General features: G+C 38.3%; 1 protein-coding gene and 1 long non-coding RNA gene across 5 annotated transcripts in view; one reads left to right on the top strand and one right to left on the bottom strand.

Annotated features, from left to right (window-relative positions):
* Positions 1-534: 534 nt before the first annotated feature.
* LOC133122783 (uncharacterized) lies at positions 535-4,288 on the bottom strand. The gene is made up of 2 exons (XR_009708142.1): positions 4,213-4,288; positions 535-1,627 (listed from the first exon to the last, which is right to left on the bottom strand). It is a non-coding gene; the product is annotated as an uncharacterized LOC133122783 (long non-coding RNA).
* Positions 4,225-13,648, top strand: part of fbrs (fibrosin) — a 74,304-nt gene continuing 64,880 nt past the window's right edge. For 3 of the 4 annotated variants that reach the window (XM_061232939.1, XM_061232940.1, XM_061232941.1), the window contains exon 1: positions 5,992-6,359. In XM_061232939.1, coding sequence (XP_061088923.1) covers positions 6,063-6,359 — 297 coding nt within the window. In that variant the 5' untranslated portion in view covers positions 5,992-6,062. Of the gene's footprint in view, positions 4,654-5,991; positions 6,360-13,648 lie in introns of those variants that run through there. The other variant, XM_061232938.1, reaches the window with a different exon arrangement.

The raw sequence follows: 13,648 nt of genomic DNA, 5'->3' as shown, positions 1-13,648 counted from the left end.
TAGAATATTAAAGATATGGGTATATAGAGTAAATATATAACCCCTTGCATTTGGTAACAATTAATAGTTTTTGAGTTATGGGCTATGCAAATGAGCTGGTCGTGAATTGACAGTCAATGGCATTGCATGCCCTTACCACACTGTAAATACAGCAACAATTGCTCGGAACATGATTTTAGATAATAAATGTATAATTTTATAGATATTATACTTAGATTTAATGTATGCCCCTTCATATTTGGCAACATTTTTTTCAAACAGTAAGCAGGTATGCAAATGAGCTGTTAAGCAATTTATGCTTGGCCTACAATATAGTAACTAGTCAAATAGCAAGCTAGTTGCTTGCTGACTTTTATAAGTTGTATCAGCAATGAATTTAAACAATGGTAAGTCTGTGAGGAAGCGCAGAAAACGCGGTAACTATGTTCTCATTATTTAACGTTACTCAGCAGCTCTTATTTTGACGGAAAATCACAGGAAGATGAAACCGAAACTTCTGTACAGGAAGTCTAATTGTTGCCAACTTCACCGAGCTTTTTTTATTTTTTTTATTAGTGTATTTATTGACAACGTAGTAATATAACAATACCAATCACAATATGTGAAGCAAAAGTATCACAATAACATCACAAATGACAGGGGTTAAGAGGTAACTAAATTTTAAGTACAATACAAATAAAATAAAATGAATAAAATAATAAAAGAGAATAAAAAATAAAAAACTGGTTCACTTCACGGAGCTTATATATATATAATATATATTTAAATGTGATTTGACGTCATTAGGCGGAACCGGAACCATGACCCCGGAGGGGATACGTTTTGTAAGGGGGATAGAATTTGTTGCGACAATACCATAGACATATATACATAGACGCCACATCGACCGAGTCCGTCCGCCATATTGGTCCGGGCATGACTGTCCTGTAAACACATACTAGTAAACGGGGAAGTTGCGGTCTTTTTGGATAAAAAGCAATATAACGTTTGCATTTCTAAACCGATTTAAATGAGTCGTTTATATATTCAAGGGTTTATGCGTACAGTCTTCAGTTACTTAAAATATGTGACCAACTGTGACCGGTGTTCGTCTTCGTTATGCGTTTCTTCTTTAAAAAGGAGGCGGACAACTTCTCCTGGTTTCAAACCATGTATTTTCTGTTTTCAACAAAGAAACGTACCCATCAGGACATGCTATATCTTCAAAATAGCTCCTCTCTCCACGTGCACATTACCGGAAAGAGAGTAGTACATATTTATTCATATTAAAATACCAAACAAAATGATATATCTGTTTTCAACAAAGAAACGTGGCTACTCATCAGGGAATGCTATCTCTTCAAAACAGCTCCTAAACCAAGACCATAGCCACCATTAACGCCCAGAAGTCACAATGACAATAATACATAAAACAACATAACGGGACTGAGTCATCTTTTTGGAGATGAGTCGGGGAAATGAAGACAGATGGTTTACTTCCATCTCTGATCCTGACAAGCTGACCCGTCCTGTCAAAGTCCTCCGGCTTGAATGTTCACTGCAGAGCACGGACGACTCACTGGCTGAAAAACCTTCCCTTCTTACAGCTATTTCCCACTGCCTCCTCAACTCCTTCTGTTTGGGAAACCTTCAAAGTGTGAGAAAAAAAGCTACTTTTTTTTGCATTTTCACAAAAGCATCGCTAGCTAGCCGATGCAGAGCCTGCACACACAGCAGTAAACAAATATGATTGACGTCATTGCAGAGACGGAACCGGAAACGTGACCCCGGAGGGGATACGTTTTGCAAGGGAGTGTGTGACAGCGCCCAGAAACTGGACTTCCTTCGCATCAATGGTTTTCACTTTTCTTTTTTTTCCTTTTTCTTTTTAATTATTAAGTAACATTGAAAACAGAGCATATTCAAGTGACATCCATCAATCATTTCCTATTATACTGAATAACAAAAGCAAGAAAAATAAAGTGCCAGGGGACAGAATATACTGGTTTCAATTTCAGAAATTTTAAATAAGGGTTTAGAGGTATTAAATTTGGATTTGTGGATATTAAATTTAGCTAAGATAATGATTAGGTTAATAACATAATATTCTTTGATTTTATTTCCTTTACTTTTATTGAAACCAAACAAAACATTTTCTAAGCATAGTGTGAAATCAGAGTCAATATTGTCAATAATAAATCGAGCACTTCACAAAATGAACAATTTATATTGATATCCTTTTTCAACTTTACAAGATGGGTTTTTGCTGGGTAATATCTGTGTATATGTCCCTCATGATTAAATAACTGTCTCACTAAGTAAATATTATGTGTGAACCATTTCTTATAAAATAGGGATTTGTTTTTATATAATATATTTATATTATTCCAGATGAAATATTTGTGAGGCGAGAAGTTATGCTTGTAGATGAGGGACCAAGCAAGCAGCATTTGTTGATAATTTAAGGGGGATCTTTTCAATCTTATAATTACATACTAAAACAAATTCAAGGCCACCCAATTTTGAGAATATGCAATGTGGTATGAAGTTCCAAATCAAGGTGGGATTATTAAAGAATTGTTTAATCCAATGGACTTTGAACATATTATTAAGTGTGGTAAAGTCAAAGAAATTAAGACATCCTGAATCATATCTGTGCATAATAACTGATTTTTTAACATAATGTGTTCTATTTTTCCATATGAAATTAAAACACATGTTATAAATTATTATGCAAGTTTTATTATTGACATACAATGAGATAGCTGCATAGGTTAGGCGAGAAATACCTTCTGCCTTTGTTAATAGGCAGATAAGTCCCTTTGCAACCAATGATTCCGTTTTTTCTTGGTTCTATCTATAATTGGATTCAAATTTAGGGTACACCTAGAATCTTTGTTCTTGATCATTTTAATTCCTAAGTGTGTAACTGTTTATTTTATAGGTATAATGAAAATGTGGGGAATTTCATTCATTTAGCAAGGTTTAAATAGAGCCCAGAAGCTTTAGAACATGCCTGTATAGCATTTATCGCAATGGGAACCTGAGTGGCATCTTTTAAGTACTGGGTCGTGTCATCCGCTAACTGACTAATAATAATCTCCCTATCAGCAATTGATATCCCTTTCATGACATCATTTTCACAGTGACCTCGTCCATATTTTTTATAGTCTATGTTCCTAACCAGATTTTACATCACCAACGCAAGCACTTGTTGTCCTGCATTATTGTTGTTAAATAAATAAATACATAAAGATTCCTAATTGTCTTCTAAGCACCCACGTTTTTCACATGTTTACTGGTAATCGCTTACAACATAAAATACGACACCTGCTATTCATCACAGGGAATCTAACAGCACAGCTTTCCTGCTGTTCTATAGATTAGCTTCAAGCGAACAATAATGGACGTGCTAACGGAAACTAGCCTAACTTGTACATTTCCTAATTTAACACCGCATTACCTAAAAATACTTTTGACTCCACATTATGAAAATACTTAAAACCTTAGGATTCACTAGCGAACATGTTATACTGCTACTGCTACGATGCTAACGTTCTGTTCTAAAACTGTTCTTTTCGTCACATTTCAGCATTTTCGCTAGGTTTATGACATAACATTAAAATGTTTATGGGTGCTTGTTGTGTAACATTTCTCATCCGGAAATGACACATTAAAGCCAGTGAGCTGGGCTAGAAAGGCTACCTTGCTTTGCGCGGTTTGAAAAGTATAGAGCTAATTAAAGTGACTCGTAGACATGGAGTCTGGTCCCATCTTAAAATTCGGGCCCATCGAGATTTGACTAAACAAGGGTAGCTAAATGTTTAGAGGCAAAGTGGATGACATAATCCTGTGTTGAACCTCCGGCACTGTCTCCTGGTGAATACAATAGCTACATTAGCAAGCGAGCATTTTGCTTTCTGACATTTTCTGTGGCTTTCTGCATCACAGAAACTATATATCTTAATGCTTTGTTGTATAAACATAATTTTTCGTCAGCTAGCTAGCCAAGTTATCCACATTAGCTAAGTCATCTACCTAGGCTACATGGTAGAATTTCCCCTACCAGCCTACTGTAACAATTGAAAATAAATCGTACAAATAATAACAAGCTTTGGTGGCATTAAAGCGGCGTAAAATGCGGTGTTTGTAGGTATGAAAGAACCGTCAAATACGCCGGAAGTAGGACACGTCCAGTTTTAGGCTAATTATGACCCTTTTAGCGTTCCATACCCGCATCCCGCAGTCAAATGGATTCGTTCTCATGTTGACCGCACGGCCACTGCTCAGCTAGTTCATGGAGGCTGCCATGTTTGACTGTGGGGATTTTAGCGCCACAGCAAGCGCACTGGGTCTAAATTGATTGACAAATTACGTCACGTTAATGAAGCATTTCAAGTGATCCTGGCAACCCTGAACCCAGCAGACGGAAGCGTTCTCTTTCAACATCTAAATTAGCTAGCTAGGCTAATATTTGTGTCGAATCAAATCAGCTAGCTAGTCCCTTACAGTTTTACGTAATTTATGCGTTTCCTTCAGGATAGTGGTGGTGAATAATATTTTACTTAAGTTGAAATGCACGAAAGACAATAGTTTCCTTCGACACGGTGGATTGTATTTGTTGCAAAGGGGGAACACCCCTTTAGCCTGGTCCGCGGGCATGTTTTTGGAGATGTAAGTTAGGCCGAGGCGTCAATCATTTGGCCTTGTTTTTTTCGTTTTGTGGATGTGTAACGGGAATAATACGAAAGAAAAACATCGGTTATAGTTAGATGATGAAACATAATCCAGTTTGGTCTGTAATGCATGGACTCGTTTCAGTTATTCCATATTTTCCGAGAATGATTATGTCGAATTGCCTTGACCGCACAGTGGCGTTTTTTAACTGGACATTGGCCATTTAGATTAGGCACGGAATTGTTCCTTTCTAGCTAGCGAAAAGGGGGATAGCTAGCAACTAGGAGACGAATTCTGTCAACATTGTCGTAATTGCTACCTGAGCACACGCAAAACTTTATAATGAAAACTACCACTGTGCATGGCTATTTGTTGTCAGTTAGCTAACGTTAGTTATTTTGCTAATTGCGGTTTAGTCGAAAATTAGCTCGGGTAGCGATAACAGCTCGTTTTCTTATTCTAACTAAGTTACCTGGTTAAGCAAACTATGAATGACGACTAGCTAGTTAAATTAGATGGCTCCCGTTAAGGCTGAATCAGCCTTGATTGTGTTTTTGTTAGCGAGCCGGTCGACCATAGCTGTGTGTGCCATTGTTTGTAGCTAGCGTAAGTTAGTCGTTATCATTGGTGACTAAGAAGTTGAGTGGACAGCGAATCGATTTCTATTTAATATTTCCACCCGTTAGATAGTAGACATGAATTGCCACTTAGTGCCAAAAGATCAAACCGGTCCCAAAACAAAGTAACGTTAAGTTGGCAAATTAGTATTAGATAGCTTTATCGCTAGCTGTATTTCGCTCATAGTTATTGGCTTACCATCTGTCTTGTAGAATATTACGATGGGAAACATTAGCTAGTTCGTGTATTCTTGATACTGGCATGTTGCTAGCTAGCTAGTAAGACTATCTGATAAAAATAACCAATTTAATAATGGAATGGATTTCTTTTTATTTTAATACTGTCCATGTGATGGCCAATTCAGTTGGTTAACGTTAGTTCTCAATTTATTAAATTGATTTCGCTTGCCGTTCCATTTCGCACAACTGAGTGATCGGAAATTTAGTGACGTCGCTCGGTTTTTATTAAAATCGGGACGTTGTAGATTTATTTGACTTGACGAATAGTTGCTCGAGTTTGATGTCTGGGTGATTTGATGGGAGTTCCAAAAAGGCACAGTCGCGTTGTGACACATTGTTCCCGAAGAAGGCTAAAGTGAGACGCGTGACAAACGCCATTTTAGGACAGAAACCTTGTTTACGGCGTGTAATTTTTCCCTTTTTATTTTTGGGGGGGGGGGGGGGAGGGAGGGAGGGGGAGGGGGGGGGGGGGGTTGGGTGGAAGTGCCTTTGACTTGACCGGGACTGTAAAAGTGCCTTTTACCAGACAGGGAGTGGGCTTTGTTTGACATGGATGGGCCCGGCCGAAGCAGCGGCTTCAGGCAAAGCCGTCGCTCCCGTTCGCAACGCGACCGAGAACGGCGAAGGAGAGGAGATCTAACAGAACGTAGGCCTTCCTCGTGCTCTGAGCGAGAAGCTTGTGGAAGGGACGGCTTTGGAGGTGGATGCAGAGTTGATTGTGGGCCCGGAGACATTGGCAGGAGACACAGGCCGCCACGCCGGAGGAAGCGAGAGTCTGTATCATGTGAAGAGGATATTATCGATGGCTTCGCCATTGCAAGCTTCATCAGCCTGGAGGCCTTGGAGGTAGGTTGTGGGCTTTTGTTTACGTAGTTGGGTACTGCATTTCATTTTTGTGTTGTCAAGGAATTGGGAGTTACGTTTGCTTTTACTTCGGGATATTCATCTTCATAGATACGATTGCAGTACAGTTTTAAGGTACTTTGGCGTTTCGCTATGATTTAGTAGCACGTTTGCTTCTACTGTCGTACTAGGCTAAGAAAGGTATGAAAGGTATTTTAATTTACCTATACACATTTTAAACGACGTAAAGGAAAGGACAACGAATAATGGCTTCATTCAGTCTATAAAACAAGCTTTATTCATGCGACGTGGACCTGATTCAGTCCAACGGAAGTCTTCTCATTTAAAGTGTGCGAAACCTCACGAAAAAAATGTTTTTGCAGACATCTGAGGGCCACTTTACAGCTACGTGTGTTCTCAAGAACACATTCCTTGATCTCATTCATAATTGGCTCTTTGTCCGATGGTGCTCTTTAGCCAACCAATACATACGTCTTTCAAGGTTATTTTCAGGGTTTTAATTTAGGTCCTGACGACATTAGCCCTGTTTGGAGCATTTTATTCCATGTTTAAATGGATTAACAGCCCGATCGGAATACAAATTCCTCATGTAAATCACTCGATCGGAGCAAATGATCCTATTCCGATTTAACTTTTATTCGGTTGAAAAGAGGTAGTCTAAACCTTTTGACAATCCGATTAATATATGCCATGTAAACACTTTAACCGACTACTTTCTTAGGATGAAATGCACATTCTTTCTGCGCATGTTCATTCACAAGGTAAATGACGCCACCGGGTTTCGACCGTGCCGGGGAAATCATCAGATCGCTTTTTTTCTTTTACTAACAACATTGAACATTTAATTAACTAAATATTGTGAAGAGCTTTGAAAGGCTCGAAAGAATAAGTTATTCAAACGGGTGTTCGAAAAAATAACGAAAGCGGAAACCACAGGAATATCGACCAAATAATAAACGCTGGAAAAGTAAAAAAAAGAAAATAATTGTTCTGACCCAGCCAATTTTCATTTTTACTTTTTACGAACTTGGACATAAGCTGCACTTGCGCTCCCCTTCTCGTTTTGTTGCAAGATAATTATATCCAGATGATGCTGCTTGAAAAGTGACAGCAGAAATGCAAATATTGTCCATGACACACAACGCATATTTGGAGATGTGCGAGCAATGTGTTGCGTATCATTCTCCGTATGTAAATTCTCCAAATGTTTTATTCTGATTAAATGCTTGGCATTTAAACGCACACCTTAATCGGATCAGTGTTTTTTTCAGCGTGCGTGTAAATGGTTTATTTCGTATCTTCAATCGGAACAAATTATTCGTTATTTTGAAGAAATATTCTACATGTAACGTTTGCGTGGTTGTTTTTGGTACTTAAAATCTAGTTTCACATGTCCATTCTCCTGCGCCTCTCTTGATCTTTACCAAGAACAGGTTGTTTTAGGGACTGTGTATTTAAGGATCATTTATATCAATGAACCTCTGTTCTGATTGGCTGGCTAGTTCCAAGGAACTGAACGCCGTCTGAACGCTTGGATTTATTCCGGTACCTGTCTGCAGTCTGCTCGGGTCTTTGAACTGTGAAGGAAACAGAAAAACGGCATTTTTGCCATGACCAACATTTTTTTCTTTTCTTTGATTGTCAACTAGGGCATTTTTAGTGCCGTGGTGTTGTAGTAATCGCCCACCCCTATGGTTCCGGAAGTTCCCATTCATTTTTGCCATAGATATTTCAGAAAGTTCAGAAAGCGTTTTAAGCCATAAATCGAACCATCCACATATCGGATTTATGATTTATGAAGGATTTTTTAAACCAGAAAAATCTTTAGAAAACGGAAAAAAGGCAAAGGTATAAGGCTGCACTTAACGGTTTTAATGGGAATTAACGCATCCCATAAAGCATTGTGAACAATGTAATCGAATGGCTTTCCACTCAGTTTCGCATTTTAAAATGATACTATTCGCATATATTCGATGTGAATGATATTTTATATTTAGAGCGTTCTTGTATTTTGTATCAAGTGAGGCTGCTCTGAAGCAGTGCTTCACCAGAAAAAAGAACATGCATATCATACATTATACCTATTTCTTTAATGTTAAATTATCATAGCAATGACTGTTCCCTTTGTAGTTTTGCCTCTGTCGTGAGGCAAACGCATTTTTGCTTTACTAGGCCAATATATTTCGATGAGACCTTATAAGACATTGATTGGATATTTGTGGATTTATGACGGTTTTTTTTAAGCCCACCCATGAAGCATGCTTCACTAATGTCTACTAAGCCTGTGTGCTCTTGTGCTTGTTCTCGACATGATGATTGACATAGTCTGACCAATCAGAACATCACAGTTCAACTCAGTTGGCACTTGCTCTGCCATTTTTATTTTCGGGATGTGTAGGGCTTGTATGTACTGTATTGAGAATTGAGATTGAAAGAGTGAGTAAAAGTGATTATTATAGCAATTTTAATGGTTGAGGCGTTGTCTGCGTTGCGTATATATAGTTGAGCTTAGACTTTGTATTATTATTCATTGTTGTTAGTAGCATTTTGAAATTCAAAGACCAATCAGTCGAGAAAAAGACTTGAGCTAGGTAGCTCAACATTAAGGTTAGCCTATTAGCTAACAAATTCGGCTGCCTTCATTTAATTTGGGTTTTAGAATTGGAAGAAAATAACATCTGCGAGTGAAGGTGAAAACATCCTTGTCTAAAGAGCACATGCTAGCACAGCTACTACAGTTTTGCACTCTGTTATGCAAGAAAACCTCTTAAATCTTATCTGGTTAGTCTTAATAAAAAATTAATAGTGTCTATATGAAACAATGTGTGTATGTGCGTGAACAATTTTACAAGGAACACTTATGGCTGAGCCAGATAAGCCTTCCCAGTTCGTAGTCTCATTAGCTCGTCAGCTTCCCCACCACACTCACTGGAAGTAGGCTCATTTCTTATTTATTCCTCATGAAAGCTGCATAGTTTGTAACATCGTGAGCCAACTTGGTGTTTGGAACACAGTGAGTGTACGTTACACGTCTATGTCTTCATAGACGTGTAACGTCTTTGCTAGGCAAACTTACCATCAATGACCCTTTCCCGTTTACGGGCTATTTAAATATTTTATTATTCCCACTTCTATCATTTCCTCAATCCCCTTCAGTGGAAATTGTTTTGTCTCACTAATGTGATTTAACACCGCATATTAAGTTACTTTTCCTGTTGAATCTGACACAAAGTACAGCTGACAGAATGTTTACGTGGCTTGTTACCGGCCATGCCCTACAATTACCTGGTATTTATTGGCCTACTCTTTAAAGACGGATTATATCATTTAAAAAGAATCGTGTAGTTTAGAAAAATAAAAGCAACCTGACCAGTATTTGAAAAATTATGACGGAAGTTTGGTATGCTTAAAGACTGTATAAGGAAAGAAGTCATAAAGAACCAGAAAAAACAGTTAGACAAAAAAACGAATATTCTTTTTTATTATTGTATATTTATCTTGGGCAATATCCACTTATTTGTTCAATGAGAAAAAGTAGCCGATTGCTGCTGCAGAAAAATGTATTTTTGTTTTCGGGAAATAAAAGCTGTGGCAATTCTGTTCTAAAATTTGTCTTTCAATAAAATACACAATTATGTGCAATATGTGCCCCCTCAGTTTTTTTTTTTCTTTTTACAATATAACACCTGATTACAATGTTACATTATTTTGTTCTATTTTGTTTTTATCTATTGAATATTCATAGGTAATGGATAGTGAGATGAGTACATGACTACTTGTCATTGTATTCTGTGTTCTGTTTATCATTTAAGAGAAGGCGGTTCAATTTAAATGGAATGACCATTGTGAGTGGTTGTCAATTTAGACCTGTTTAACAGGCTGCTTATATCTGGCTGTGTAATGTGGTCAGTGTTTATCGCCTCAAAAAGGCCTAGGTCAACAAGTAAAGCGTGGAACTAACTATAATTTTCACAAGGAGTGATGGTGGGTTTGCTTCACCAACAATTCTGGCCAGCAGCCGCCACTGGTATGTATGTATATGCATATTAGAGAAGTCATCAAATGCAAGTTTGAGTCAAGTCTCAAGTCTCTGAGCTAGAGTCCAAGTCAAGTCTCAAGTCTCCAGAATGGTGCAGCCTAAACAACAGTATGGGTATAGAAATTCATCATGATTCCTATGCTAATTGAAGATATAGAAACCAGTAGAAAACATATTTTTTAACGTTTTGGCAAAGCCTTTCTATAGATGGCTGGAGAAAGGCTTTGCAAAACCTCTGCTCTGGTGTCGTAGGTAATTGATATATCAATAAATAAGATAAAAAATAGAATGGCTATTTTAAGAACTCTCTATGACTCGTGATGTAATGAAAGCATTAACATGCGCTGTAATATAAGGTGATGGTCAATAACAGAATGTGGCCGGTTACATGAACACAGATTAATCTTAATCCTGGACTAAATGTTTTGTATGGATAATCTCCAATTAAATATCTAGGACTAGGCTTAATCTGTATCTGTGACTATTTGTAAACAGTTTTACAAAGTGTTGAAATTTGAATCACATTGCAGCATTGGTTTATTAATATACTCTTACTATATTCATTAAAAAGAAATCTAATGTGGCTAGATATTGTTTATGCGAGAAATTGGGAGCTATGATTTTTGGGCGTACATCTGCATTATGCTATAGGAAAACCTTGAATCCTAAGGAACGCCATTGCACTATTGCATAGTCAAATTATAAATAATTTCAAAACCGCATGCAACTACAGTACATGCCAAACTCGGGTTCTGCACTAGCTTTTAATGTTAACGTCAATTACAAACAAGCTCTCTCAAATACAGTTCAAGGCTTGTCTCGGTACACGTGATACCCCCAAAATTAAACCCACAAGCTAGCTAACATGAGTAAAAATAAATGTCTTTGGAGAGCTTCTTTGCTAAGGGGAAAAGGCCCAATGAGGAGACAGAAAAAGAGCCTACGACTACCAAGAAAAAGAAAGCTGCATTTAACAGACAATACCAGGAGTCCTACTTAAAATACGGGTTCATCGCGACCGGTGATTTTCACGGTGAAGCTGGGTTTTGCAACCAAAACAAAATTATGGAGTAGACTAGACCTAAAGAACACACTTCGGGTGTCATTGTCTCCGATTACCCCTCGATGGGACCTTCTCGTTGCAAAGAAACAAGCTCAGGGCTCCCACTGATTCAGCATTATGATGAGTTGTATTTTTAATGCACTTTGTATTTGTTTTAATGCCGGTCGTTCCATTTTATTTTCTTGTATTTATCCCCCACCCCTTGAAGGCCGGACCGTGAAAATATCGTCTTTCATGAAACCGGCCCGTAGCACAAAAAAGGTTGGGGACCGCTGATCTATAACTTTGTTACATTCCGTGCGTCTTCAGTTTGCGCTTGAAGGTGGGGAGAGATTCTACAGTTCTGACCTCAACGGGGAGTTCATTCCACCACCGTGGAGCCAGAACAGACAGTAGTCGTGAGCGTGAGGTGGAGGTTCAGATGGCTGCTTTGTTGAGGTTTACCAGGGAGGAGGTTACTAGTAGGCCGGAAGGCATCCTCAATGCATCTTGGCCAGTATTGTGATGGGGGATAAAGATATATAGGATAAATTGCATCAACTAAAGACCAATAAGGCTGCAGGCCCTGATGGCATATTCCCAAGGGTTCTCAAAGGAGTTAGGTGAGATCATTTTTTAAACAACTGGTAAGTATTTTTAGACCGTCATTGGAAACTGGAGAAATTCCAGATGACTGGAAACAAGGTAATATAATACCAATATATAAGAAAGGGGACCATACCGATCTAGGAAACTGCAGGCCTGTCAGTCAACTTGTATCCCATGCAAAATACTAGAATCTATAAGTAGGGACAAACTGGAACTCAGTTTAAAATAAATGTATGTTCATCACCAGCTGTATTATTGCAGTTCTAAACTATTCTGAACTGGCAGTCGACAAGCTTCAGTGGCCATTCCAGGGGGTTTAAAATGCAAACACCACAGGGAATTGAATGCAACGGTATTATAGTTATCAAATAATTTCTGTAGCTGTTGGTCATTTCTTAAGGTTCATTGAAGCCGTGTGTTTATTCCTTGGCACACCAATTCAAACTACCGGCAAACTGAACGTACCTTTCCACTACGCTGTATCTACATAAAAATAAACAAAGCAAAACATCATTGGACAAATGTTGCCTGAAATATTCCAATACGCTTTCCTCAAGTGACAGTTGTACAAGCAAGCAATCCACTGCCATTTCAGGTGGTTAAGAATGCGAACACCGCATGAAATCGAAGTCGCTGTTAATTCACTTATGGCTTATTCTATGGCGTTTCTTCATCCGTGTTTATTCATTGACGCACAAATTCGAACTACCGGAAAACTGAACTACTCGATGCTTAAAAAAAAAAAAAAAAAAAGACACATGATCGACCAGCATGCCTGGATGTAAACTCCAGGGATTTAACTACAGATTTCTGCAACTGTGTGGTTACACTGCACAATGTCAATGCAAATGTAAATATTTAATTTGGCAATTAGGCTGACTTTCTACAAAATGTAGCAGTAGTGGAGGGACCTTATCCAAGCAGAGTACTATGGGAAGTGGAGTCCTGCAGGGATCTGAGCTGGGGCCACGGCGCTTCCTCATTTACATAAATGACATTGACATCGGCATCGAAAGTAATTTGGTTACATTTGCGGTTACAAAACTAGGAGGTTTAGCTCCTAGCTTAGGTTTAACAGTATGGACTCTACTAAAATTATCCAGGAAGACTTTGGTGGAAACGGGAACCTAGCAAATGAAATTCAGTAACTAAATGTAAAGCTCTCCACTCTGCAAAAGTCTTAGGCACCTGTATAACATTCTGTACAGATAAGATTCTTAACAAAATAGCTCAATGAAAGGTCCTAAATAAACATACTATACATTGTACATTACATTTTAGTAATTTGGCAGAATAGTTGAGAATAGAAACTGAATCAAATCAATATTGTATCAACAGAGTATGTACACACACACACACACACACAGTACGGTATAAGGCAGGATTACTACATGGGGGGGGGGGGGGGGGGGGTTCGTGCTCCAGTTGAAAAAGGGTCATGGTTTACCAAAGCCTTTCGGGTTCTAGTCAATGTGCGGTTGCGGTATTCTTTTGGTTAACAGAACGAGAGGGCACAGATGGAAATTGGCGAAAAGAGAAATTCCGTAAAAATGCTAGGAAGTATTTTTTTACAATAGTGGT

The sequence above is a fragment of the Conger conger genome, chromosome 2 (genome assembly GCF_963514075.1).
Source record: "Conger conger chromosome 2, fConCon1.1, whole genome shotgun sequence".
NCBI classification, from domain to species: domain Eukaryota; kingdom Metazoa; phylum Chordata; class Actinopteri; order Anguilliformes; family Congridae; genus Conger; species Conger conger.
This window is presented reverse-complemented; position numbering and strand designations above follow the sequence as displayed.